General features: G+C 51.7%; 3 protein-coding genes across 12 annotated transcripts; all 3 read left to right on the forward strand.

The window, feature by feature from the left end:
- Positions 1–3,632: 3,632 nt before the first annotated feature.
- Positions 3,633–5,762, forward strand: Miurf (mitochondrial elongation factor 1 upstream open reading frame). The gene is made up of 2 exons (XM_090328757.1): positions 3,633–3,786; positions 5,518–5,762. Exon 2 carries the CDS (start codon positions 5,548–5,550, stop codon positions 5,758–5,760), a length of 213 nt encoding a protein of 70 aa, XP_090184883.1. The 5' UTR covers positions 3,633–3,786; positions 5,518–5,547; the 3' UTR covers positions 5,761–5,762.
- Mief1 (mitochondrial elongation factor 1) lies at positions 5,585–17,435 on the forward strand. Of its 10 annotated transcripts, none has more exons than XM_090328748.1 (6): positions 5,616–5,656; positions 6,046–6,081; positions 12,601–12,751; positions 14,506–14,683; positions 14,848–15,110; positions 15,349–17,435. In XM_090328748.1, exons 3-6 carry the CDS (start codon positions 12,608–12,610, stop codon positions 16,153–16,155), a joined length of 1,392 nt encoding a protein of 463 aa, XP_090184874.1. In that variant the 5' UTR covers positions 5,616–5,656; positions 6,046–6,081; positions 12,601–12,607; the 3' UTR covers positions 16,156–17,435. The 10 variants fall into 10 exon arrangements, with proteins under 10 accessions (XP_090184878.1, XP_090184874.1, XP_090184877.1 ...); XM_090328747.1 differs by having other exon boundaries at positions 5,655–5,724; XM_090328753.1 differs by lacking the exons at positions 5,616–5,656; positions 6,046–6,081 and adding an exon at positions 5,792–5,881 and having other exon boundaries at positions 15,349–16,056; positions 17,120–17,435.
- A 3,540-nt stretch (positions 17,436–20,975) lies between these two features.
- Positions 20,976–22,958, forward strand: Atf4 (activating transcription factor 4). Its single transcript, XM_090328755.1, has 3 exons — positions 20,976–21,157; positions 21,662–21,985; positions 22,067–22,958. Exons 2-3 carry the CDS (start codon positions 21,760–21,762, stop codon positions 22,879–22,881), a joined length of 1,041 nt encoding a protein of 346 aa, XP_090184881.1. The 5' UTR covers positions 20,976–21,157; positions 21,662–21,759; the 3' UTR covers positions 22,882–22,958.
- The last annotated feature ends 661 nt before the right edge of the window (positions 22,959–23,619 follow it).

Below are 23,619 nucleotides of genomic sequence, written 5' to 3' on the forward strand. Positions count from 1 at the left end.
AAAAGTTCGGATATGCTTATCTCCAATGAACCACCAGAAAATTAGAAGTGGCACTGTGGATCAAAGTGGTAGAGTGCTACCCTTGAGCTGAAAAGCTCAGGGACAGCATGCAGGCCATGAGGACTGGCACGCGCACGCATGCGTGTGTGTGCGCGCGCACACACACACACACACACACACACACACACACACACACAGAAGGATTAGGGGAATTGTGCATGTAAGTGCCTGTACACAGAAGGAGCTTAATAAGTGTTATCCTTTGCTGCCCTCACAAAGACTCCAGGCTCATCTTTTACAGACACAAGGCCGACTGGTCCCTGCAGGGTCCATCCTCACCCTGGCCCATCACTGGTCCGAGATGCTCCATCACTCTCCACCACAGTTACAGTGCTCACAGCAAATGGCTCACTTGGCCTGCTCTGATTTACAGGTGGAAAGTAAGATCCAGTGGTGTGGAGGGCCAGGCACCAGTCTCCTAGCTTCGTGTGGCAGAAGGCGAAGCCACAGCTGATGCCAGACTTTGGGGAATGGATCTGAAGTACACTTTGCTGCCATCACTTTCCTCCAGGCAGGTGTTCTCAAGTCCAGCCTGCATACCTGTCCAGCCTCACCTCCCACTGCTGCCCTGGCTCACCTCCAGGCTCTCCTCGGCCCCATAGCACTGGGAAGGTTGTCAGCAGCCCTGTCTGTGCACCTGTCTATCTTGCCTTGACTCTGAACTTGAGGAAGACATGTCACTTCTGTATGTCCTTCTTACCCCTGGTTCACCCTCGCTGCTCAGTAAGCACCTCAGGGTTGGCTACCTGGCTAACACACTGCAAACAGCAGTGTTGGTTCTCCTGGGTCATTCAGCAGAAAAGCTTTCTTCAGGGGCCAGGAGTTTGGCTAGTGGTAGAGTGCTTGCCTAGCATGCACAAAGACCCAGGTTAGAGTCTTTGGTTTCACATACATAGGAAATCCAGATGTGAGCCTGGCGCGGTGGCTCATGCCTGTAATCCTAACTACGCAGGGGGCCGAGATCTGAGGATCAAGATGCAAAGTCATCCTGGGCACAAAAGGGCCTGAGATTCTTATCTCTAATTAGCCTCTAGAAAATGAGAAGTGGGCCTTGGCATAAGGGTAAGGGCTGTAGCCTTGAGCTGAAGAGCTCAGGAACAGCACCCAGGCTGAGTTCAAGTCCCATGACCCACAAAGAAAAAAAGAAAAGAAAAGAAAATCTGAAAGTGGTGCTGTGGCTCAAGTGGTAAGAGTGCCAGCCTTGAGGAAAAAGCCCAAGGGCAATGCTCAAGCCCTGAGTTCAAGCCCCAGGACTGGAAAAAAAAAAAAAGTAAGGCTTTCTTTAGTTTTGTCTCAGTCATCCTGTCATAGACTTCTTCTGGACCCTTGTTCACAGAGGCTTCTTCAGGCCAGGGGGTACACAGCACACAGTTTTGGGCTTCCTGAGGTTCTGTCCTGGAATCAGAGTCTTTGGTTCCCAATGTCTGCTTGAGAATCCTAGGAGATGACCAGTCCTGCACTATCAGCCCAAGACATCCCAGAATGCCCTTGTCACATGACTGCAGGAGAGCCCTGAGGTGTGGTTAGCACCCTGAGGTGTGGGTCTCTGGCCTGGAAGGTGCCTTGGATACAGTTAGGTGGAGTTGATGCCCTCTTCCCATCTCCCACAGCTACAGGCGTCCTGGACTGCAGGGACGGGCCTGGGGCATCTGGAGATGAAATACAGAATCTGGTGTACGACTGGATGTAAGGATGGAATACTCTGGAAAGATCTCTCTCTCTGCCCTTCCATCCTAAACACAATATCTACAAGCCGGGTACCTGTGACTCACACTTGTTCTCACTCCTTAAGAGGCTGAGGGTAAGCATTTTAGTTTAAAGCCAGCCTGGGCTGGAAAGTCTATGAGACGCTCCAATGAACCACCTAAAAAGCCAGAAGTGGAGCTGGGGCTCCAGTGGTAGAGCACTAGTCTTGAACAAGAAAAGGTCAGGGAGTGCTTATCCCTAAGTTCAAGACTGAGTACACACACACACACACACACACACACACACACACACACATGCACAGATTTTATAGATTAGGAAAGTCAGGAGAGATGCGAATGGCTGGTTATCTGATCTTTTAGCTGGAAATATCACCAACTAGATTTATTTGGGTCACAAAATCATTTCTTTAAGGAATGAAGTAGGGCAGCCTGCAAGAATGGAAAAAACGCACACTTGGGAGAAAGACAGACTTGGCTTCTGTTCAGTGCTCTAGGCTGCCAGGCTCTCTGCTGCCTCACTCAGGGCTCGAAGGAATTCCTGAGGCTGTCTAGGCCTTTCTCAGCTATAAATCTAGGGTATTCAGCCTGGTGCTGGTGTCACACTTCTAATCCTGACTACTATGAGCACTGAGATCTGAGAATCGAGGTTAAAGAGGTTAAACTGAAGCTGAGCACGGTGGCTTACTCCTGTAATCCTAGCTACTCAGGAGGCTGAGATCTAAGGATCAAAGTTCAAAGCCAGCCCAGACACAAAAGGACTTGGAGACTTTTATCTCCAATTAACCTCTAGAAAACGGGAAGTGGGGCTTGGTTCAAGGGTGGTAGCTTTGATCTGGAGCTCAGGGACAACTCCCAGGTCCAGGGGTAGGGTGGTAGCCTTGATCTGTAGAGCTCAGGGACAGTGCCCAGGCTGAGTTCAAGCCTCCTGACCCCTCCCACAAAAGGTTAAATTGAGGTTTAAACAACTTGTTGTTGTTGTTAATGCGGGGGGGGGGGGGGTTTGAACTCAGGACCAGGGTGCTGTCCCTTGGGCTCTTTTGCTCAAGGCTGGAGCTGTATCACTTTGAGCTTGCACATTAGAGGTCCAGGATGTATGGCAGAAAGGTACTGGGGACAGGCAATTCTGAAAGTGTCTTCCCCAGTGCAGCCCTCTGCCCCCCTCCAGTTTATTCGTTATTTCCCCCCCAGTCCTGGGCTTGGACTTTCTCAAGGCTAGAGCTCTGCCACTTGAGCCTCAGCACCACTTCTGGCTTTTCTATGTGTGTGGTAGGGAGGCACTCGACCCGGGTCTTCCTCTACCGCTAGGCCACACTCTCGGTCTCCCCTGCTTATTCTTCACCCCAGAAAGGTCCAGGAATCCTCCAAGCCGGCCGGGCACCGGGTGACACCGCCGGTCCTCCAACCTACTGAGAGGCAGAGAGGTAAACCGAGGACGACCAGTAGCAGAGCCACCAGGGGTGGTGTGAAGAGCAAGCAAGGGGCTGCAGACTTCCGTGGGGACGTCCGAGGCGGGCTCTGCAGGGAGGGTAGGAGTTTGCCAGGCGCCCGGGCGCCCGGCGCAGGAGCACCACGGAGGGAGGGAAGGCGGAGGTCTGGCCGGTGTGCGCGCGGCAGGCGGCGGCGGGGACGACGTCACCGCGGCCCGGCCGGGGCGGGAGGACGCCCGCGTCCGCTGCCCCACGCCCACTCGGCGCCCACGCCGCGCCCCCAGCCCGACTCCGCGCTCAGTGACCCACCAGGGGGGCGGGGCCCGCAGGGGCGGGTGACGTCATGAAACGGGGCGGGGCCGCGACATGGGCGGAGTCCCGCGAGGGGCGGGGCCCCACCGCCGGAGGAAGCCGGGAAGCGGAGACCGGAAGTGCCTCCGCCTCCGCCCGCCTCGGAGCGCCCTAGCGTCCCTCCCTCGGCTCGGTGCGCGAGGTCGTGCCCCGGAAGTAAAGAGGCCATATTGATGGGTGACCCCGAGAGAGGTACTGGGCGAGAGGCGAGTCCGGAGCAGAGGTAGTGCGCGCGGCCCGCGGTGAGTGAGGGGCTGGGGGTCGAGCGTCGCCGGCGGCCGGGGCCCGTCGCGCCTCTCCTCAGCCCTGCCGCGGCCGGGGCCGCCCGTCCCGCTCGGCCGGGCTCCCGCCTGCGTCGGGGGCTCGTCCGGCGCGCCCCGGCCTCCCTTGGCCGTCCCGTCCAGGCCCCCGGGCCGTCCGGGCCGCAGGGCTGCCGGCGTCGACCGGGGACGGATGCATCCCGACTCGGCCCACCCCGGGATCGGCGGCCCCGCGCCGCCCAGCGGCCGAGGGACGCGGCCTTCGCCTGGGGGTCTCCGCGCTCGTCCGGCTCCTCCGGGAGGCCGGGCCGGGCCGCCCGCCGCGGCCGAGGGAGGAGGCCCCGGACGGCCGCTGGCCCGCGAGACCCGAGGCGAGGGCCGGGCTGACTTTGGGCCCAAAGTCCACGTTCTTTTGTCTCCAGGCACTGGTCTCCCCCGCTGGGGCCGCGTCTGCCCTCCTGAAACGGGGGTGGTCGTTCCTGCACCTAGGGACGTGTGTGTGTGTGTGTAGGGCGATTTTTTTCTTTCAATTCGGCATAGTTTTGAACCCCCGTTTGTACAAGCTTCTCGCTAAACAAGTTCTTGGAGCGCCCAGAAGTGCTCAACCCTCCAGGGCAGGGTTGGAGTCAGGGAGCACAGCTTCCCCCGGCTGTGGTCTGTGGGCAGGTGACTTTCGGGGTGTGCGTGGAGCCCAGCCGTGCTGGGGTGGCACCTTCTCACAGAGGACCACTTATGAACTCTGACCTCCTCGTAGGCTTTTGGTGTAAATGTAATAACGGATGACAATACTTTTGTGTGTGTGCTGGGACTAGGGTTTGAACCGGGCCCACCAGCTTTTTTTTTTTTCTTTTTTTGCTTTTTCACTCAGGCTCGCCCTCTACCACTGGAGTCCCAGCCACACGTAGTGATCAGTTGCCCAGTGGGAGATCAAGCATCTAAGGGACTCTGCTGCTGCTGCTGGCTTTGAACTTTGGTTTTCAAAACTCAGCCCCCTGAGTAGTTAGGGTTACACGTGTGAACGCCAGTGCCAGGCAGAATGACAGAGCCCTTAACACATGATAACACTGCTGATGAAAGAGTTTATGGTGCTAAAGGAAGGCAGTGACATTTGATTTATAACCATGTAGAATTTACTGGCAGCCATTCTATCTGTGATATAGGGTGCTGAGTATATATCAGGTGTTGCAATGTGTACATTGACATTTGATGTTCTGGCTGACCACTTGGGCAAAATACAAGGTACCCTCACTTTGAAGAGGAGCTAGTCAAGTTGAGGTTGGGAAATCTGTCAAGTTAATGCTAAGAGTGGCTATCTCTTTGCCTTCTGCCACTTGGGGCTACATCATGTGGTAGAGTTCTATTGTAGGTGTTTCCTCGGGACAGTTATCAGAATTACCTTATGTGGTAGCTGTCATTACTTCCAGTATACATATGAGAAGCAGGTATTGAGTGGGGTTAAGGGCTTTACCCAAAGCACATGGTAGGTAATGACTGACAGGACTCAAGGCAGGGGGTAGAGTCACCAAGCCCTGGTGTGCCCTAACTTGAACTTTTCCTAAGGGGATCTTGGTTGGCTGGGATGTAGTCCTACCTCTGCCCTGAAGTCGCAGTATAACCTGGGTGGTCTTCTACCTTGGATTAAGAACTCTTGGCTTACTATGTCTGTAAGCTCTACTACATTCATTCTGACCAGGTTTTCCTGTTTCTGTCTAGAACACAACGTCCAGCCCCTGCCAATCCCCCATGGCCCCTTGGAGCCGAGAGGCGGTCCTGAGTCTCTACAGGACTCTGTTGCGCCAGGGCCGACTGCTCCGCTACACTGATCGAGACTTCTACTTTGCTTCCATCCGCCGTGAGTTCCGGAAAAATCAGCAGCTCCAGGATCCTGAGGCCCGGCAGAAGCAGCTAGAGAAGGGCCTGGTATTCCTCCATCGCCAGTTAGGGGGGCTCGTTTAGGACCCTCCTCTTTTTCCCCCCCCGCACACCCTAATTCTAAAGAAAGGAGGACAGAGGTGTCTTCAGCAGACATTCCTGTCCCCCCCACTCCCACCTCACAGATGCAGTAAGACAGCCTCAGGTAGGTAGGCACTTGTTCCTTGTAGTTTCTGGTTTTCTGATATGGGGTACTAGGCAGGGGAGAAGCTTTCCTTTAGTGACCACAGTTTTTCCTTCCTTTAGCCCATAGAATTCCATTGAGGAAATAGACACATGAACAAAAGTTTTTCTCTCTCTCTTTTGCAGAACTGACAGTTGTTCCCAGGGCCTTGTGCATCTGAGGCAAGTGTTCTGCCACTTGAGCCATGCCCAGCCCTAAAGTGGGTTCTCTGAGGAAAATAAGCCTTGAATTGAAAAACTATATAATTTTGTTATTAAGATGTTGTGCCGTTTACCATTTCAGAAGTCAGGTGATGAGTACATTTCTTTTTTGGACAGTGTTATCCCTTCCTTCACTTTCCCCTAGTTCCCCTCCTGTCCCTGCCCACAAATCACATAGGACATTTCCCACACAGTGTATACTGAATAGTATTATTGCATTTGTTCACTCTTTTTCCCCTTGTGCTTCCCCCCTTTCCCCCAGGTCTTAAAAGCCACAAACCCAAAGCAAAAACAAACACTACCACAAACCCATGTTTCCATTTCCTTGAATTCATTTCGATAAATAATTTTCCAATGTTTCATAGAGTTACATCTTTGGGTTCCTTCCCTAAGAGTATCCTCCAGTAGTCTCTGTGTGTGTGGGAATGCCTGTGGTCCTGCATAGGTTATCACGTTCAGTTGTATTTTAGATCCAGCTTCCACATATGAGAGAAAACATGCACTGTTTGTCTCTTTGCACTTGCCTTACCTCACTAATGTTTATTCTAGGTCCTTCCACTTCTCCGCAACTGACATTATGTTATTCTTTCTAATGGATGAATAAAATTTCATTGTGTATATGTTCCACCTATCCATCCATCCATTGTAGGGCATTTCCATAACTTGGCTATTGTGAACACTGCAGCAATGAACATGGATGCACAAGTATCTTTACCGCATCCTGACTTGTAATATTCTGGGTAGATGTTCAAGAGTAGTATGGCTGGGCCATAGTCTCAGGTCCTTTTGTGACTGGGCTGGCTTTTAAACCTTGATCTTCAGATCTCAGCCTCCTCAGTAGCTAGGATTACAGGCAGGAGCCATTGCTTGCTTGTCCCTGAGCTCCTTAGCTCAAGGCTATCTTACCCTTGAGACAAGCTCCACTTCCCTTTTCTAGAGGTAATTGGAGATAAGAGTCTCAGGTTCTTTTGTGCCCAGGCTGGCTTTGAACCTTGATCCTCAGACCTCAGCCTCCTGAGTAGCTAGGATTACAGGTGTGAGCCACTGTGCCCCTTAGCCACCATGCCCTGGCTGGTAGTCCTAGTTTTCTGGAAGCCAGTCTCACCAAGAAGTCTTCCCTGCAACATAGTGACACTGTTAATTCATCATCTTTCCCAGGGGCCCTTGTGTGGCCCTGGCATCCCGTAGTCTCTAGGGATAGAGATGAAAGCTCCATCCCATTTCAAAAACTGGAAACCATTCCAGCAGTGCTGTGCATAAAGAGCTGTGCAGATGGGGGTGAAGGTAGCCCCTCTTGGGGACTGGGTTGGAAGGGATCACAGGTGGCCATAGAAAGGAGGACATCTTGCCTCTGGAAAGAAATAGAGGCTGCTGGGCAGTGGGACAAATAAGCAGATGTCTGGCACTTTGTAGTCTGGAAACAAGTCTGGTGTGGCTCACCTGGGAGGCAGCTGGCAGGAGTTGAAGTTGGGCTAGGATATTAAATCCTCTGTTTAGTATACTAGGCACCACCACAGATTTGTAAGAAAGACATGACAGGGCCGGGAGCGTAGCCTAGCAGTAGAGTGCTCGCCTAGCATGCTCTGGGTTTGATTCCTCAGTACCACATACACAGAAAAAGCCAGAAGTTGTGCTGTGTCTCAAGTGGCAGAGCCCTAGCCTTGAGCAAAAAGTGTCCAAGGACAGTGCTCAGGCCCTGACTTCAAGCTCCAGAGTGGGCACTATAAAGAAGAGGAGGAGGAGCTAGAGGCAGCAAGCTGGTCAAGTGGATTGAGGAATTGAGGTGGTGGGGTGGTTGCTGTAAATACTGCCTGTACTGCCCAGGCTGAGGCAGGAAGAGAGGAGAATAGCTACAGTCTGCAGCTGGCCAATTGGGTCAGGGGTGCTATTTTTGACTGGGAGGGAGAAAGGAGGGACTTTTGATTCTCAGCCACTTACATTGCTTAGCAGGTTCACCTATGGCAGTGCAGGAACAAGGTAGAGTGATGCCTGCATGGGCTGAGTGTTGGATCCCATAGAGAAGTCTCTGTATTTCTAAAAAATTTTTTTGTCAGTCATGGGGCTTGAACTCTGGGCCTGTGGCTGTCACTGAGATATTTAGCTTAAGGCTACCGCTCTACCTCTGGGCCTGGGCATTGTCCCTGAGTTCTTCAGTTCAAAGTTACTCTCCTATCCCTGGAGCCACAGTGCCACTGCCTGTTTTCTAGAGGTTAATTGGAGATAAGAGTCTCTTGGACTTTAGTGCCCTCAGATCTCAGTGTCCTGAGTAGGATTACAGGTGTGAACCATTGCATCTAGTTTTTTTTTGCCAGCCCTGGGGCTTGAACTCGGGGCCTGAGCACTGTCCTTGGGCTTTCTCAAGGCTAGAGCTCTACCACTTAAGCCACAGTACCACTTCTGGCTTTTTCTATATATGTGGTACCGAGGAATTGAACCTGGATCTTCGTGCATGTAAGGCAAGCACTCTGCCATTATGCCAAACTCCTGGCCCTCTAATCTGTTTTGATTGGTAGTATACATTGCCACCAAGAAAAATCTACTCCACAGGTTTAGTAGTTCATTCTTTTTTTTTTTTGGCCAGTCCTGGGCTTAAACTCGGGGCCTGAGCACAGTCCTTGGGCTTTCTCAAGGCTAGAACTCTACCACCACTTGAGCCCACCACACCATTGCTGGCTTTTTTCTCTGTATGTGGTTCAGAGGAATGGAACCTAGGCCTTCGTGCATGTTAAACAAGCAGTTTACCACTGGGCTGAACTCCCGGCCCAATAGTTGATTCTTGTAACAGATAACTTACCCGGTCAAATGTAGCAGTCAGTGAGTATGCCAAAATGTTTCCCAAATGCTTACAACTAGTGGTTAATGGAGAGGAAATCTGAAAGAGTTGGAGTTACTGGGACTCCTTAGTGTCTCCCCTCCTCCGTGTGTGTGTGTGTGTGTGTGTGTGTGTGGTGTGAAAAGTTAAGAATAGTATGCATATTGTCCAATAAGTAATATGTACTTGTACGGGGAGGAAAGATTTTTTTCCCTCTGGTGTCAGAGCATCCAGTCCCTAGAGTAGTGTTTTTAGGCTTTTCTGTATGACTGGCTTTTGGATTCAAGTTTATATGGCTTGCCTCTGAGGAGAGTGAGAGCTGGGGGGGGTCAGAGAGAAGCCGGGAGGGAGGCTTTCACTGTGGAGGATGTGTGCTGGCTGCTCACATTCACTATTACTCTCACATTTATTTATACTAGACATGTTTATGGGAATGCCTATGACTTTCTCGGCATTGAAAGTTCAGAACTGGAGTTTTCCTAATTCTGTGCCATTAAAATTAGGAATCTACAGTGCTTACTGTGTTGGAGTGATGGGTATCCTTCTTCCATCTTTTTAATTTTTGTGCTGGGCCTGGAGCTTGAAATTATGGCCTGGATGCTGTCCCTGAGCTTTTGGGCTCAAGGTTAGTATTCTACCTCTTCAAGTCACAGCTCCACTTCTGGCTTTTTGGTAGTTAATTGGAGATAAGAGTCTCATGTACTTTTTTTTTTTTTGCAGCCCAGGCTGGCTTTGAACTGTGATCCTTAGATCTAGCCTCTAGAGTAGCTAAGATTACAGGCATGATCCCTGAGTGACTGGCTTTTTTTTTTTTTTTTTTTGATTATGGGGCTTGAATTTAGGCCTGGGAACTGTCCCTGAGCTCTTCAGCTCAAGGCTACTATCCTAATCCTTGAGCCACAGCCCCACTTCCCATTTTCTAGTGATTAATTGGAGATAAGAGTCTCAAGGTCTTTTTTTTTTTTTGCCTTGAACTCAGCGCCTGAGCACTGTCCTTGGGCTTTCTCAAGGCTGGAGCTCTACCACTTGAATCACAGCACCACTTCCGTCTTTTTCTCTGTATGTGATACCAAGCACTCTACCACTAGGCCAAATTCCCAGCCCAAATCTCATGTTGTTCTTCTTTTTTTTTTTGCCAGTCTGGGCTTGAGCTCAGGGCCTGAATACTATTCTTGGACTTTTTCCAGGCTAAAGCTCCACCACTTGAGCCTCCGTACTGCTTCTGACTTTTTTCTATGTATGTAGTACCAAGGAATCAAACTCGGGTTTTTATGCATGCTGGGCAAGCACTCTATTTGCTAGGCCAACCTCCCAGCCGGAGTCTCATGGTCTTTTTTACTTTTATAGGTCTTTTATACTTTTTTTTTTTTTAACCAGTCCTGGGCTTGAGCTCAGGGCCTGAGCACTGTCCTTGGACTTTCTCAAGGCTAGAGCTCTACCATTTGAGTTTTTTTCTACGTATGTGGTGCCAAGGAATTGAACCCGGGTCTTCATGCATGCTAGGCAAGCACTCTACCACTAGGCCAAACTCCCGGCCCCAGGTCTTTTATACTTTTATAGTGCCCGGGGTGGCTTTGAACCACAGTCCTCAGATCTTACCCTCCTAAGTAGCTAGGATTACAGGCGTGAGCCACCACATCCAGCTTAATTTTTAACTGTCTTAAATAGAAGCACATCCTTTAGTAGTATGGAGTCATTTGTAGAAAAGAGCTGCAGAATTCTGAAATCTAGAAGTTTGAGTTTGTATCCATTTAAGAAGTATTCTTCCTTGATTTCCCCAAGTAGCTAGCCTGGCTCTCCTGGCCAGGGCCTGAGTGGGCTCTCTCTCTCTTTTTTCTGCCAGAGCTGGGGGCCTGAACACTGTCCTTGGGTTTTTTCAAGGCTAGAGCTCTACCACTTGAGCTACAGCAACACTTCTGGCTTTTTCCATGTATGTGGTACTGAGGAATTGAACCCGGGACTTTGTGCATGGTAGACAAGCCCTGTACTGGAGTAAGGGTTAGCATAAGGACCATGTCTTCTTGTTAGAGCTGTGGACGTGTTTCCAGATTGTCACCTTGTCCTTGGGGGGCCAGGATGGGGGTAAAGGCATTACAATGCAGCAGGAAAAGCCTTTTCTTTTGCTTGTTTTGGTCTCAGATGCAGGATGCTTACAGGGCTAGTTTCAGTGGCCTCTGGGCTCCACCCCAGAAGATGCAGTCTACATTACCAGCTGCTCTGTAGATGCTGACCTTTTGTCGTGTGTGTAGAAATCTTTAAACTTAATCATGGCTCTTGTTTGTGCAACATGTTTACAGTATATAAAGTGTTTGAACATAGTATTATAGCAGGTGTTTTCCTACTACAGCCCTATTATTTGGGCTATGCAGGAGTTATCCCTTTTCATAGCTAACAGTAGGTAAAGTAACTCATTGAAGTCTCCCAACTAATTAGACTGGGATCAAGGCAAGCACTCAATTTCAGGATTTTTCTTTTGTTGTTGCTGGTCCTTGGGCTTTAACGCAAGGTGTGGGTTCTGTCCCTGAGCTAGTGCTTTACCACTTGAGCCACAGCATCACTTCTGGCCTCAGTAAAGTCCGTGAGACTCTTATGATAAACTATTAAAAAGCTACAAGTAGCTGGGTACAGTCACAGGTGGCTACCAGAAGCCTAAGATCTGAGGATCACAGGTCAAAGCCAACCCGGGTATGAAAGTCCAGGAGACTCTCATCTCCAGTTAACCACCAGAAAACCAGAAGTAGCACTGTGGCTTAAGTGATAGATAGCTAGCCTTGAGCTGAAAAGCTCAGGGACAGAGCCCAGGCCCAGAGTTCAAGCTCTTGGACTACCCCTTTTACCCCCCACCCCCTCCCCCCCCAAAAAAGCTGCAAGTTTAACTGTGGCTTCAATGGTAGTACACAAGCCTTGAGTAAGAGCAGCTCAGAGACAGCACTGAATTCAAGCCCCAGCACTGGATCTCACACACACACACACACACACACAGTAGAGGAAAGGAAGGTGACACTTAGGTTCTGAACTCTAGTAAGAGAATACAATAGTTTGGACTTGTCAGGAGTGTGTGGTTTTTTTTTTTTTTTTTTTTTTTTTGCCAGTCCTGGGTCTTGAACTCAGGGCCTGAGCACTGTCCTTGGACTTTCTCAAGAACAGAGCTCTACCACATGAGCCACAGCACCACTTCTGGCCTTTTCTTTTATGTGGTACCTAGGAATTGAACTCGGGTCTCCGTGCATGCTAGGCAAGTACTCTACCACTAGGCCAGACTTCTGCCCCCTCCCCTTTTATTCTTAAGCACTGGCATTACACATGGATGTGACCTTGCCCAGCTCCTTCTCTCTCATGACTTTCCGCAAATGAAATGAGGAAAGCCTTGTCCATCTGCTCTCCACCATTGTGAAACGGTCGCTGTGTTGTGTGGTGGGACACTTCCTGCTTCAGAAAAGGGCTGATAACAGACTCAGTGCTTCTTCTAACCTCACTAGGCTTTTCCCACAGTCACAGTGAAGGTTCACCCCTTGTGTCAATATGTCATGGCACATGGTACCTCCTTTTGGACCCTAGAGCGGGCCGCCTAGAGGCAAGAGGAGCTGAGGGCTGGATGGGCGAGGAGGTGCAGGGGTGGCTTCTCGAAGGTCCACTAGGGGATCACTGTGTGCCCTCTTCATTCTCAGGTGAGCCATGGCAGGCGCTGGTGAGCGCAAAGGCAAGAAGGACGACAATGGCATCGGGACAGCCATTGATTTTGTGCTCTCCAATGCCCGGCTGGTGCTGGGGGTGGGTGGAGCAGCCATGCTGGGCATTGCCACACTGGCAGTTAAGCGGGTAAGTGCATGTGGGCAAGGCTGGGATGAGAGGCTGGGAGGCAGCTCCACAGAGTGGCTCCCTCTCTGGGAACGGGTTTGACACTGTTAGTGGAGCCAGCATGGTAAGACGTGAGTGTTTAGGAGATCTTCTTCTGCTGTGCAGAAGTCACCGGAGAGACGAAGTTTATGCCAGCAAGTAAAAATTGGGACTAACCAACAAATTTTACCTTGATTATTTTGAAATAGCAATAGCACATTGCACTTTATTTTATTTATTTTTGTGCTGGTCCTGGGGCTTGAACTGAGGGCCTGGGTACTATCCCTGAGCTCTTTCAGTCAAGGCTAGCATTCTATCACATGAGGTACAGCTCCCCTTTGGCTTTTTTCGTGGTTAATTGAAGATAAAAGAGTCTTATGGACTTTTCTGGCTAGACTGGCTTTGAACCGCTGTCCTTGAATCTTAGCCTCCTGAGTAGCTAGGATTACAAGCATGAGGCACTGATAACTGCCAGTTTTCTTTTCCATTCCTTTAAAAAAAATTTTTTTTTGCCAATCTTGGGGCCTGAACTCAGGACCTGAGCACTGTCTTTGGGCTTTCTCAAGGCTAGAGCGCTACCATTGTGCACAGCTCTGCATCTGGCTTTTTCTATATATGTGTTGCCAAGGAATTGAACCGGGGTCTTCATTCGTGCTAGGCCAGCACTCAAGCACTCTACCACTAGGCCAAACTCCCAGCCCCTCCTTCCTTCTTTACTTTCTTTCTTTTTTTTTTTTTGATAGAATAATTTTCCATACCTACCTAAAAAATATATTTTGTCTTTATCTGTGTCCTTTTCAGTCTGTGGTTGAATTGAACCTGTGGTATGAAATCCATGGCAGAGGGCTCACAGTATTTAGGGATTGCTGTATGCTGGGGATTGTGTTAGGTGATAAGAATACAGAAAATCCTGGGCTTGGTGGCTCACACCTGTAATCCTAGCTATGTTGGAGGCTGAGATCTGAGGATCAAGGTTCAAAGCCAGCCCAGGCACAAAAGGACTCTATCTCTAATTAACCTCTAGAAATTGTTTTGTAGGAATGTGGCTCAAGCAGAGCTGTGGCTCAAGCGTAGGGTGGTAGCCTTGAGCTGAAGAGTTCAGGGACAGTGCCCTGGCCCAGGGGTAGGGCGGTAACCTCGAGCTGAAGAGCTCAGGGACAGCGCCCAGGCTGAGTTCAAGCCCCATGACTCACACACACACAAAAAAAAACCCAGTCCCTGGTCCCTGCCCTCATGGAGTTTCCTGTCTTCTAGGAGGACATAGACAATATGTAATAAGTGAGTGAAATTATTTATCAAGTACATAGCTAGAACCAAAGTATATTATATATACTTGAAAATATCCCATTGAAACCCATTAAAATGGGACTCACACCTATAAAACATTCTAGCTACTCAGAAGGCTGAGATCTGAGGATCGTGGTTCAAAGCCAGCCTGGGCAGGAAGTCTGTAAGACTCATCTTTAATAAAATACCCAGAAGAGGTTGGAAGTGGTGTGTTTGGCTCAAATGGTAGAGGATGAGCCTTGAGCAAGAAGAATGTACCGGGAGAGCAGTCAGGCCTTGAGGTCAAGCCCTAGGATCAGCACATACAAAAACGCTCAGTGGTAGCCTGCTTTATCTAATTTTTACAAGGCCTGGGTTCAATCCTCAATACTGGAAAAAAAAAATGGTCTTAGCAGGTTGGGCAAGGAGAGGAGGTTGGCATGTGTTGTGGATTCTCTGTGCTGTTTCAGATGTACGACCGGGCCATCAGTGCCCCTACCAGCCCCACCCGCCTGAACCATTCTGGGAAAAGGAGTTGGGAAGAACCAAACTGGATGGGCTCCCCCCGGATGCTCAACAGGGACATGAAGGCTGGCCTGAGCCGCTCCCTGCAGACCCTCCCCACCGACGCAGCAGCCTTCGACACAGGTGAGGACGGCCTACCTCTGGACCCCAGTGCCACTCGTGTGTTACACAAACACTTCTCAGTCAAGGATGTGCCAGGCGGAGCCGGCACTCGCCCTTTGTGTGAGGCAGTGTGGACTGAGCAAGCCTGGGAAGAGCTCACTTGCCTCTCTCTCTTGCCTTGGCAGATACATTCTGCCCACCCCGGCCCAAGCCGTTGGCCAGGAAGGGCCAGGTAGACTTGAAGAAGTCACGACTCCGCATGTCCCTGCAGGAGAAACTTCTTTCTTACTACCGGAACCGGGCAGCCATCCCTGCTGGAGAGCAGGCTCGGGCCAAGCAAGCTGCCGTGGACATATGTGCCGAGCTGCGAAGCTTCCTTCGGGCGAAGCTGCCTGACATGCCACTCCGGGACATGTACCTGAGTGGCAGCCTCTATGATGACCTGCAGGTAACTGGGCTGGTCTCCACAAGTGGGGGGCGGTGTACCCAGCACGGTAGTTGGCCAGGAAAGTCAGTGTCCCAGGCCGGCCAGAGAGGCCGTGCAGCTGTGCCGCCCACCCCGGTGGCAGCCCACCCCTTTCTGCTGTCCTCGCTGTGTGGAGGGGCCAGGGTTGTGGGCTTCTGTCTTGCTGGGAGAGCAGGTCTCAGCAGGTGAGCCCCTCAGAATCGTTCATTCTCCCCGGCAGGTGGTGACCGCTGACCACATCCAGCTCATTGTGCCACTCGTGCTCGAGCAGAACCTGTGGTCGTGCATCCCTGGCGAGGAAACCATCATGAACGTCCCTGGTTTCTTCCTGGTTCGTCGTGAGAACCCCGAGTACTTTCCTCGTGGTAGCAGTTACTGGGACCGCTGTGTCGTGGGGGGCTACCTCTCCCCAAAGACAGTTGCTGACACCTTTGAGAAGGTGGTGGCTGGCTCCATCAACTGGCCAGCCATAGGCTCCCTCTTAGACTACGTGATCCGACCAGCACCGCCCCCAGAGGCCCTGACGCTGGAGGTGCAGTATGAACAGGACAAGCATCTAGTCATTGACTTCCTGCCGTCGGTGACCCTGGGTGACACCGTCTTGGTGGCAAGGCCACACCGGCTAGCTCAGTATGACAACCTATGGCGGCTGAGTCTGCGCCCTGCAGAGACGGCACGCCTGCGGGCTCTGGACCAGGCTGACTCGGGCTGCCGGTCTCTGTGCCTCAAGATCCTCAAGGCCATATGCAAGTCCACTCCAGCTCTGGGTCACCTCACTGCCAGCCAGCTGACCAATGTCATTCTCCACTTGGCCCAGGAGGAGGCTGACTGGTCCCCAGACATGCTGGCCGACCGTTTTCTGCAGGCCCTGAGAGGACTCATTAGCTACTTAGAGGCCGGAGTCCTGCCCAGTGCACTGAACCCCAAGGTGAACTTGTTGGCAGAGCTCACCCCTGAAGAGATAGATGAGCTGGGGTACACTCTGTACTGCTCACTCTCTGAGCCCGAGGTGCTGCTGCAGACATAGGGCAGGCAAAGGCCAAAGCGGTGTTGGGAGGTCAGGCCCCAAGTCTGCTAGAAACACTTGGCTGCTGGAGCCTCGCAGGTCCCCACATGCCTCCTGTCCGCTGGTCACCGTCCTGGTCACTTCATGCTGGTTGATAAGAATGGCATCTCTTCATCTCCCGTTTTCTCACTCACCCTTTTCTACTTTTGTTACCAAACACTGTGCCGTCCCCTACCCCCCCACCCCCCCCACTAGTTTCTGGGATTGCAAAGATGGCAGAGCGCAGGCCTGAGCCGAGGACAGGGTGTGAATGTTGGGGTCAGGCCTGGTTTTCCTGCTTCTGTGTGCTCTGCCCTTGTGCATCATCCTATGCAGTGTTTCTCCATTTTTTCCCTTCTTTTCTTGTGTTTTGCTTTGTCTCTGCAGCATATCTACCCAATCAACACGTTGCCTTTTAGTTGATTGTCACGGAAGAGCCATGATTGTCTGTTTGCAAGCTGAACTCGCAGAGTGAATGCTGAGGCAGTATTTAGGGTTTCTGGGGCTGAGGTTGGAGGAAGGGCCTGGCTCCTGGAAAACAAGCCCATAACGTTCCTCTGAGCAACCCAGACATGCTGAGACCACTCCTGGGGGTGCTGGGGCACTGTATTGACCCACAGAACTGATGTGGATTGTTCACGGGTGGTTTCTTAGTGGCCCTAGAACACAGGTGAATTGTGGGTGTGGCCCTGCTCAGAGCATCTCCATGTCCGCATCTGTGCTTTCTTTGTGGGCCCTGGACCAGGCTGACAAGAAGGTGAAGGGCTGCCTACACAGTACTTCCGGGATGCTGGCCCCACCTCTTCCCTTTATTGCCAATAGGACAAACCTTGGGAGAACAGTACCTTAGTGATAGAGGCTGAGGGAGGGGGGCAGGATGCTGAGTGTCAGCTGGAGAGCCCAGTGGCCAGTTGGGGCTCAGTGATCCTATTTTTTCCCCCCACAGGCCCTGTCTTTCTAGGATATTGCCTTACAGCAAGAACACGCCCTGGGCCGACCCCCCCTCCCCCATGTCCACCTCAGCAAAGGGAGTGAGTGTTGGCGGAGCTCAGCAGGCACCTCTGGCCAGGTGAACACAGCCAGGCTTCGCCCCTGTCCTCTCTGGCCACCCGGAGCGGTTGGTGCTACTTGAGAAGAGAGAGCACACATGAAGTATAGGGGAGGGAGGGGCCCTTCCCATGCCCTGTCTTATTTTCTGCTGCTAAAATTGCACTATTTATGGTAATTAAACGTGTCCTGGGTGGGGAGGAGTGTTGACTACACCATGTCAGAGTGTCTTGTCTTTTTTCCTGTATGCAAAGCTGACCATCTCAATTCTGATGTGCCCATCTAGTAGTATTTTGTCCCTCATGTCAGGATCCTAGTTGATCTCTTCTTACTACCTCTTGGTTTGAGTGTTAAGCATTGGTCTCCGCCCTTCCTGGTGATGTGAACCCATCCTTAAACTACATCCCCTGAACTCCCAAGGTTAGAACAGAGGCAGAGGCTTGCCTCCTTTTTGTTTTGGAGATTAACTATTGTGACTTGCATATATTTGTGTTTCTGACTCTCCCCCCGTGTTTGCAAGGCTTCTTTGGATTTTAGTTGTGTAAAGAAGGTATTGAGAGCAATTGAAAAGAGAAAGTCAAGAACTTATGCAGATACATGCCACCCTGGCTATCCTTTGGTCAAATGGGAGTTTTAGATATCTGTGTGCTTAAGCACTCCTGTGGGCTTAGTGTGTGTGTGTGTGGGGGGGGGGAAGCTGAGGGTCTGCATACTCCCTCCTCCCCCTTGGGATGTTTGAAGGGGAGGCTTGATAGAATGTTGCCAAAATGGATGTTCTCTTTTGAGGTAAGACCTCACTGTATTACAAAACTGAAACATTTCCCAAGCTGTCATCTAATCAAATTCCATGTAAAACACTGGAAACAGCTTTAAAGACCCTCAAGATTTTGAGTCCTAGATTATTAAAGTCAAGTGCCATGTTTTTACCTCTTGTGCACGGGCAGTCCCAGTGCACAACATCAAAACCACAATTTCATCTTAAAAGCAAGAGCTACTTCCAAGAAGGGGATTTGCTGACTTACGAGGCAGGCTGTGTTGCCATTTTTTGTAACATTATAGATGGTAGTCTAGTGTTCTGCTATTGTGTATGTGTATGTGGGGGGGAGTGCAGTGGCTGTTTTAGTTCAGTACCTCCCACTTTGAAGAACTAGTAACTGCTCTTCTCTATCTGGAGACCTTTTTTGGCACTGTCTAGATTAGCAGACCCAGATTGTTATCTTGAACACTTAATAAATGACAAATTTATTTTGGCTAGGCTGCCCCTTCCTTAAAAAATGATCCAAAGCAACATCTTTATTGGGACATTTTAGAAATAGGAAAGCCTGAACCTCATGTTTGAAGATGCTGTGTTTTAAAAAAAACTTGTTTCCTGGCCCTTGGCTCTGTTGACACTCACCTGAGCCATTTTGCTCCCTGTTCTCCACTCCAGAACTGGGATGGTTTCAATGGGGACTCAGGCTCAGACCTGTGTGAGGTCTTTCCCTTTCCATGTTATACATTCCTAGGGGTTACAACTTGGCTGAGAATGTCTACTCAAAACTCTGGCCTTTTGTGTGAAGGTCAAGGAAAAGACACATCTTTGTCCCAGAGCTGAGAATCTTATGTGTTTACATGCTAACGGCATGTGATCCCTGTACCCCAGATGGCTTTTGGTGGTAAACTTCATATTGGGGTTTACTACCTTTTCCTTTTGACCACCCTGTAGTCTTTATTTTGTATTTATTTTTGGTTGGTTGTGGGTGCTGTTGTTGAACTCTTTTGCTTAAGGTTAGTGCTCTACTACTTGGAGTCACAGGGCCACTTCTCATTTTCAGTTTGGCCTAGTGGTAGAGTGCTTGCCTAGCATGTACTAAGACTCAGGTTTGATTCCTCGGTACCACATAGATAGAAAAAGCCAGAAGTGGTGCTGTGGCTCAAGTTGTAGAGTTCTAGCCTTGAAAAAACTTAAGGACAGTGCTCAGGTATTGAGTTTAAACCCCAGCACTGGCAAAAACAAAACAAAACACTGTCAGGAGACTCTCCTGCCCAGGTTGGCTTTGAACTGCAATCCTTCAGTCTCAGGTGTGAACAACCGGTACTGGCTGTAGGCTTTAAAATTATTGTCCCAGAGGCCAAACTGGCAACTTGCATTCCAGTCCCTTGCCCACCCTTTAATGTTGCTGGTAGATTTGGAATCATGCCAGTGTTTGTGTTCTGCCTTTGCTAGGTCCAAGTAGAAGTAGCTTAGCCAGAGAACTACTTTTTCTCCGTGGAAGATATTAAACTGAGGAACACTCTTTCTACAGAACAGGAAGAAGAAAATAAAACTCTCCAACAACTTTTTTTGCATGTGGTGTGAAACATTTTCATAGACTGCTGGGACTCCATTTTCAACCAAGGGAACCTTTGAAATGCTTGACCTGGGCCATGAATAGAGTTGGTGGGACAACTGTGTCTGCATTTTCAAAACAAGCAGTTTCTCTTCCATCTGCAGGATCACATCAGGGTGTTTGCTAGGGGTTAGAGCCTTGTTCTCCCACACAAAGACGTAATGGCTCAGTATTCTTACTGCCTTTGTGCATAAAAAGACACTTCTGTCTACCACATTCAGAATTTCCCATAAGGAAAGAAGCTATACAGCTTCACCCAGCTATACAGTTCACCCCAGCGTCTAGTATGCCTTGTACATTCCAGCAGTTTATAGTAGCTGGCTTCATCAGCGTAATAGAGGGGAAGAATCAATGAGGAAGAATGAATCATGGACAGTAGTGCTGGGGCAGCTCAGTACCTAAGGGCTGACAAGGAGCCACAGCAAGCAGGTACTGAGCACTAGTTAAGCCAAGAGCATTACCAACGTGATTTCACTTCACCCTCCTCAGCCCCACAGTGCAGAGGAGGAAAAAGGCTCAAGTTTCAGCCAAATGTTGTGGCTAGTAAACGACGGAGCCCTCAAGTGTCTGCATGGGTTGGGTGTGAACACAGGAAGAGGGGTGGGGAAGGGGCCTTCACTTCCATCCTGCCGCAGCTCCCGCGGAGGGCTGGCTCTCAACAGGACCACTAACAAGCGTGCCTCTGGCAAGTGGAAACTGAGGACTTGGGGGTGGGTGGAGAGGGCCTTGGAGGGGTGCCAGACGGAACGGCCATGGTTGCCCAGCTGCCCGTGGGCGCTGTGGACTGCGAGGGACGGGCTCGGAGCCGGGCCCACCTCTCCCGGGCGCGCCGGGAGTCTAGGTGGTCACTTCCGAGCTCCTCCACAGGCGGCGGCAATCGCAGCAGCCGTTTGCGGGGACCCACAGCCGGGCCGACCCCCGAGCCGGCAGAGCTGGCTGGGTCCCTTCCGTGCACTCCAGGCTCTGGACCAATGGGAGCTCGGCATATAAGTGACTCATCATTACCGGACCAATGAGATTGAAGCGCTTCCCGCCGGCATCTCGCGCGACTCTGCAGACCTCGGCATGAAGGAGTCCCCGCCCCCCAGCCGACGCGGGAAGTCGGCCGTGGGGATCCCTCCGCGCCCCGCGGCTGCACGAAGCGGGACCCTTTGACCGTGGGCGCAAAGCAGCGCGCCCTTTTCGTGTACCTCTTAAGGCTTTGAAGAAAAACAAGCTTCTGTTGTCAGCACAACCCGAACCAACTGAGTGGGGGCCGGGGACGACGGGGACGCCGCCGGCAGGCAGGGTCACGTGACCCGCGCGGAAGGATGCGCCGGTGCTGCGTCCACCCCTCCCCCCCCGAGTTCATAAAAGCCTGGCGCCCCGCGCGCGGCGGCCATTTTCCCTCCGCTCGCCGGCAGATGCGCACACCTCCCTGAGCTCGAGCTTCCCTCCTCCCCTCCCTCCGGGCGCGCAGCCGCCATGGCGCATTAGAGGCAGCAGTGCCCGCGGCAGCTTTGGCCTTTGCAGCAGCGGCAGCAGCACCAGGCTCTGCAGCGGCAACCCCCAGCGGCTCAAGCCATGGCGTGAGTACCGGGCGGGGCGGGGTCCCCGGGCGGGGGGCCGGGGCCGAGCCTGCGCCGGGCGGCGGGGGGCCGGGGCCGGGGTTTGCCCGGCGGGGCGCGGCTGGCGGCCGCAGCGAGTCGCCCGGGGGAAGCGGCTTTACGAGCGCCGGGACGCGCGGCTCCCGTCGCGGCGTTCCGGGGGAGGCCGGCCCTCCTTCCTCCGTGTGTGGCGGGGACGCGGCCGCTGGACGGAGCCGCCCTCTGCGGCGCAGCCCTCGGGGTCCCGGCGCCCCGCGAACGTGGCAGCGGCCAAGATGGCGGCGGGGCGGGGGCGTGAGTCACGGCGGCGGGGCGGGGCGGGGCGCGGCCGTCGTGGCCGTATTTGGTGCGCGCCGGGAGCGCCTTCCTCTGGGCGGCCGGTCCGGGAATGGCGGGGGTGAAGGTCGGCGCCATGGCCTCCGCCGGTCTCCGGCCAGCTCTCCCAGCTGGCCCTCTGATGGGAATGGCCTTCTGGTTCCTACCCAGGTTTCTCACGGCATCCAGCAGCAGCGTTGCTGTAACCGACAGAGACACCTTCGAATCCGAACCCAGCACATTGCTCGATTCCAGCAAAGCCCCACATCATGACCGAGATGAGCTTCCAGAGCAGCGAGGTGTTGGTGGGGGACTTGATGTCCCCCTTCGACCAGTCGGGTTTGGGGGCTGAAGAAAGCCTGGGCCTCTTAGATGACTACCTGGAGGTGGCCAAGCACTTCAGGCCTCAAGGGTTCTCCGGTGACCAGGCAAAGGCGGGCTCCTCCGAATGGCTGGCTGTGGATGGGTTGGTCAATGCCTCAGACACCGGCAAGGGTGAGTGTTGCCGTGAGTCGGCTGATGGTGGATTTGGCCGGTTCTTGGGGTCTGGTTTAATCGGCTTATCCTGTCTTGCAGAGGATGCCTTCTCCGGGACAGATTGGATGTTGGAGAAAATGGATCTGACGGAGGTTGACTTTGACGCCCTGTTTCGTCTGGATGACCTAGAATCGGAGATCATGCCCGATGAGCTTTTGGCCACGTTGGATGATGCGTGCGACCTCTTTCCTCCCATAGTCCAGGAGATTAACAAGGAGCCCCCCCAGACAGTGAACCCATTTGGCCATCTTCCAGAAAGTTTAGTAAAAACCGATCAGGTTGCTCCCTTCACCTTTTTACAACCTCTTCCTCTGTCCTGTGCTCCAGATCATTCCTTTAGTTTAGACCTAGGCAGTGAAGTAGATATATCTGAAGGAGACAGGAAGTCTGACTCCACTGCTTATGTTACCCTGGTTCCCCAGTATATAAAAGAGGAAGACTCCCCCTCAGACAATGACAGTGGCATTTGTATGAGCCCTGAGTCCTATTTGGGCTCTCCCCAGCATAGCCCCCCTGTCTCCAGGGGCTCTCCAAATCGTCTGCCATCTCCAGGGGCATCCCGGGGGTCTGCCCGCTCCAAACCTTACCACCCTCCTGGAGAAGCCACAAAAGTCAGGGTTGATAGGCTGGATAAAAAACTGAAAAAGATGGAACAAAACAAGACAGCAGCTACTAGGTACCGCCAAAAAAAGAGGGCAGAGCAGGAAGCCCTCACTGGTGAGTGTAAAGAACTAGAAAAGAAGAATGAGGCTCTGAAGGAAAAGGCAGATTCTCTAGCTAAGGAAATTCAATATCTTAAAGATCTTATAGAAGAGGTCCGAAAGGCAAGGGGGAAGAAAAAGGCCCCCCAGTAAGGGTAGTCAGAAGTGTTGTGTTGCTTGTACATAGAAATCTTGTGCTGAAGCTGTTAATAAATTATTTTGTAGTGGAAGTACCTAGACTGGTGTGTTCCTTATCAACTCCGCTTTGAGCAGCCTGCAGCTTTGAGCATTGGATGCTTGGCTCAAGGGATGGGGAGAACCAATGGTGTATGAGTGACCTAGGGATACAGGATTGCAAGGAAGTCACTGGGTTATTAGGTCCTCTGGGGAACTGGGCACCACCCATTTAGTTAGCTGGCTCTGTGCCAACAGATGGTCTCATTTTTGCTTTGTTTTCCTGGGCCCTAAAAACCCCTTGCTTTCAGGCCATCTGGGGATATCTAGTTACCCAGCAGCCCTCAGTCCATCTAGGGTCCCAACTTTCTTCAGCCCCCTTACATGAGTAAACACATAACCAAGAAAGATTGTGACTACAGGACAAGGCCACCACTCGGTGACATGGATAAGAGGACAAATGAGGTTTCTCAAGAGCTTGCACTTGTATGCAGCATCATTTGGTAGTTAATGTTTTGGGTGAGGTGGGCAGCATTGCTTCACTCACAGATAAATAGCTTGTTTATCTGTGTGCTAGCAGTCATGAGTATGTTTGGCAATGGGAAAAGTGGCCCAGGCTAGCCCGGGGTCAGAGTGAAGGAGGTCTGAAAATGGGTGATTGACCTACATAGAGCCGGGGTTTTGAAGATAGGAGCTTGCTAGCCTAACTGGACTAAC

Source organism: Megascapheus bottae, chromosome 2, assembly GCF_031878675.1.
Source record: "Megascapheus bottae isolate mThoBot1 chromosome 2, mThoBot2.hap1, whole genome shotgun sequence".
Taxonomy (NCBI): Eukaryota; Metazoa; Chordata; class Mammalia; order Rodentia; family Geomyidae; genus Megascapheus; species Megascapheus bottae.

Coding starts and splice junctions, on each gene's coding strand:
- Miurf (XM_090328757.1), top strand. CDS start 5,548: ATGGCCCCTTGGAGCCGAGAGGCGGTCCTGAGTCTCTACAGGACTCTG.
- Atf4 (XM_090328755.1), top strand. CDS start 21,760: ATGACCGAGATGAGCTTCCAGAGCAGCGAGGTGTTGGTGGGGGACTTG. Junction 21,986..22,066: donor TGCCTCAGACACCGGCAAGG/GTGAGTGTTGCC, acceptor CCTGTCTTGCAG/AGGATGCCTTCTCCGGGACA.
- Mief1 (XM_090328752.1), top strand. CDS start 12,608: ATGGCAGGCGCTGGTGAGCGCAAAGGCAAGAAGGACGACAATGGCATC. Junction 12,752..14,505: donor CCACACTGGCAGTTAAGCGG/GTAAGTGCATGT, acceptor GTGCTGTTTCAG/ATGTACGACCGGGCCATCAG. Junction 14,684..14,847: donor CGCAGCAGCCTTCGACACAG/GTGAGGACGGCC, acceptor TTGCCTTGGCAG/ATACATTCTGCCCACCCCGG.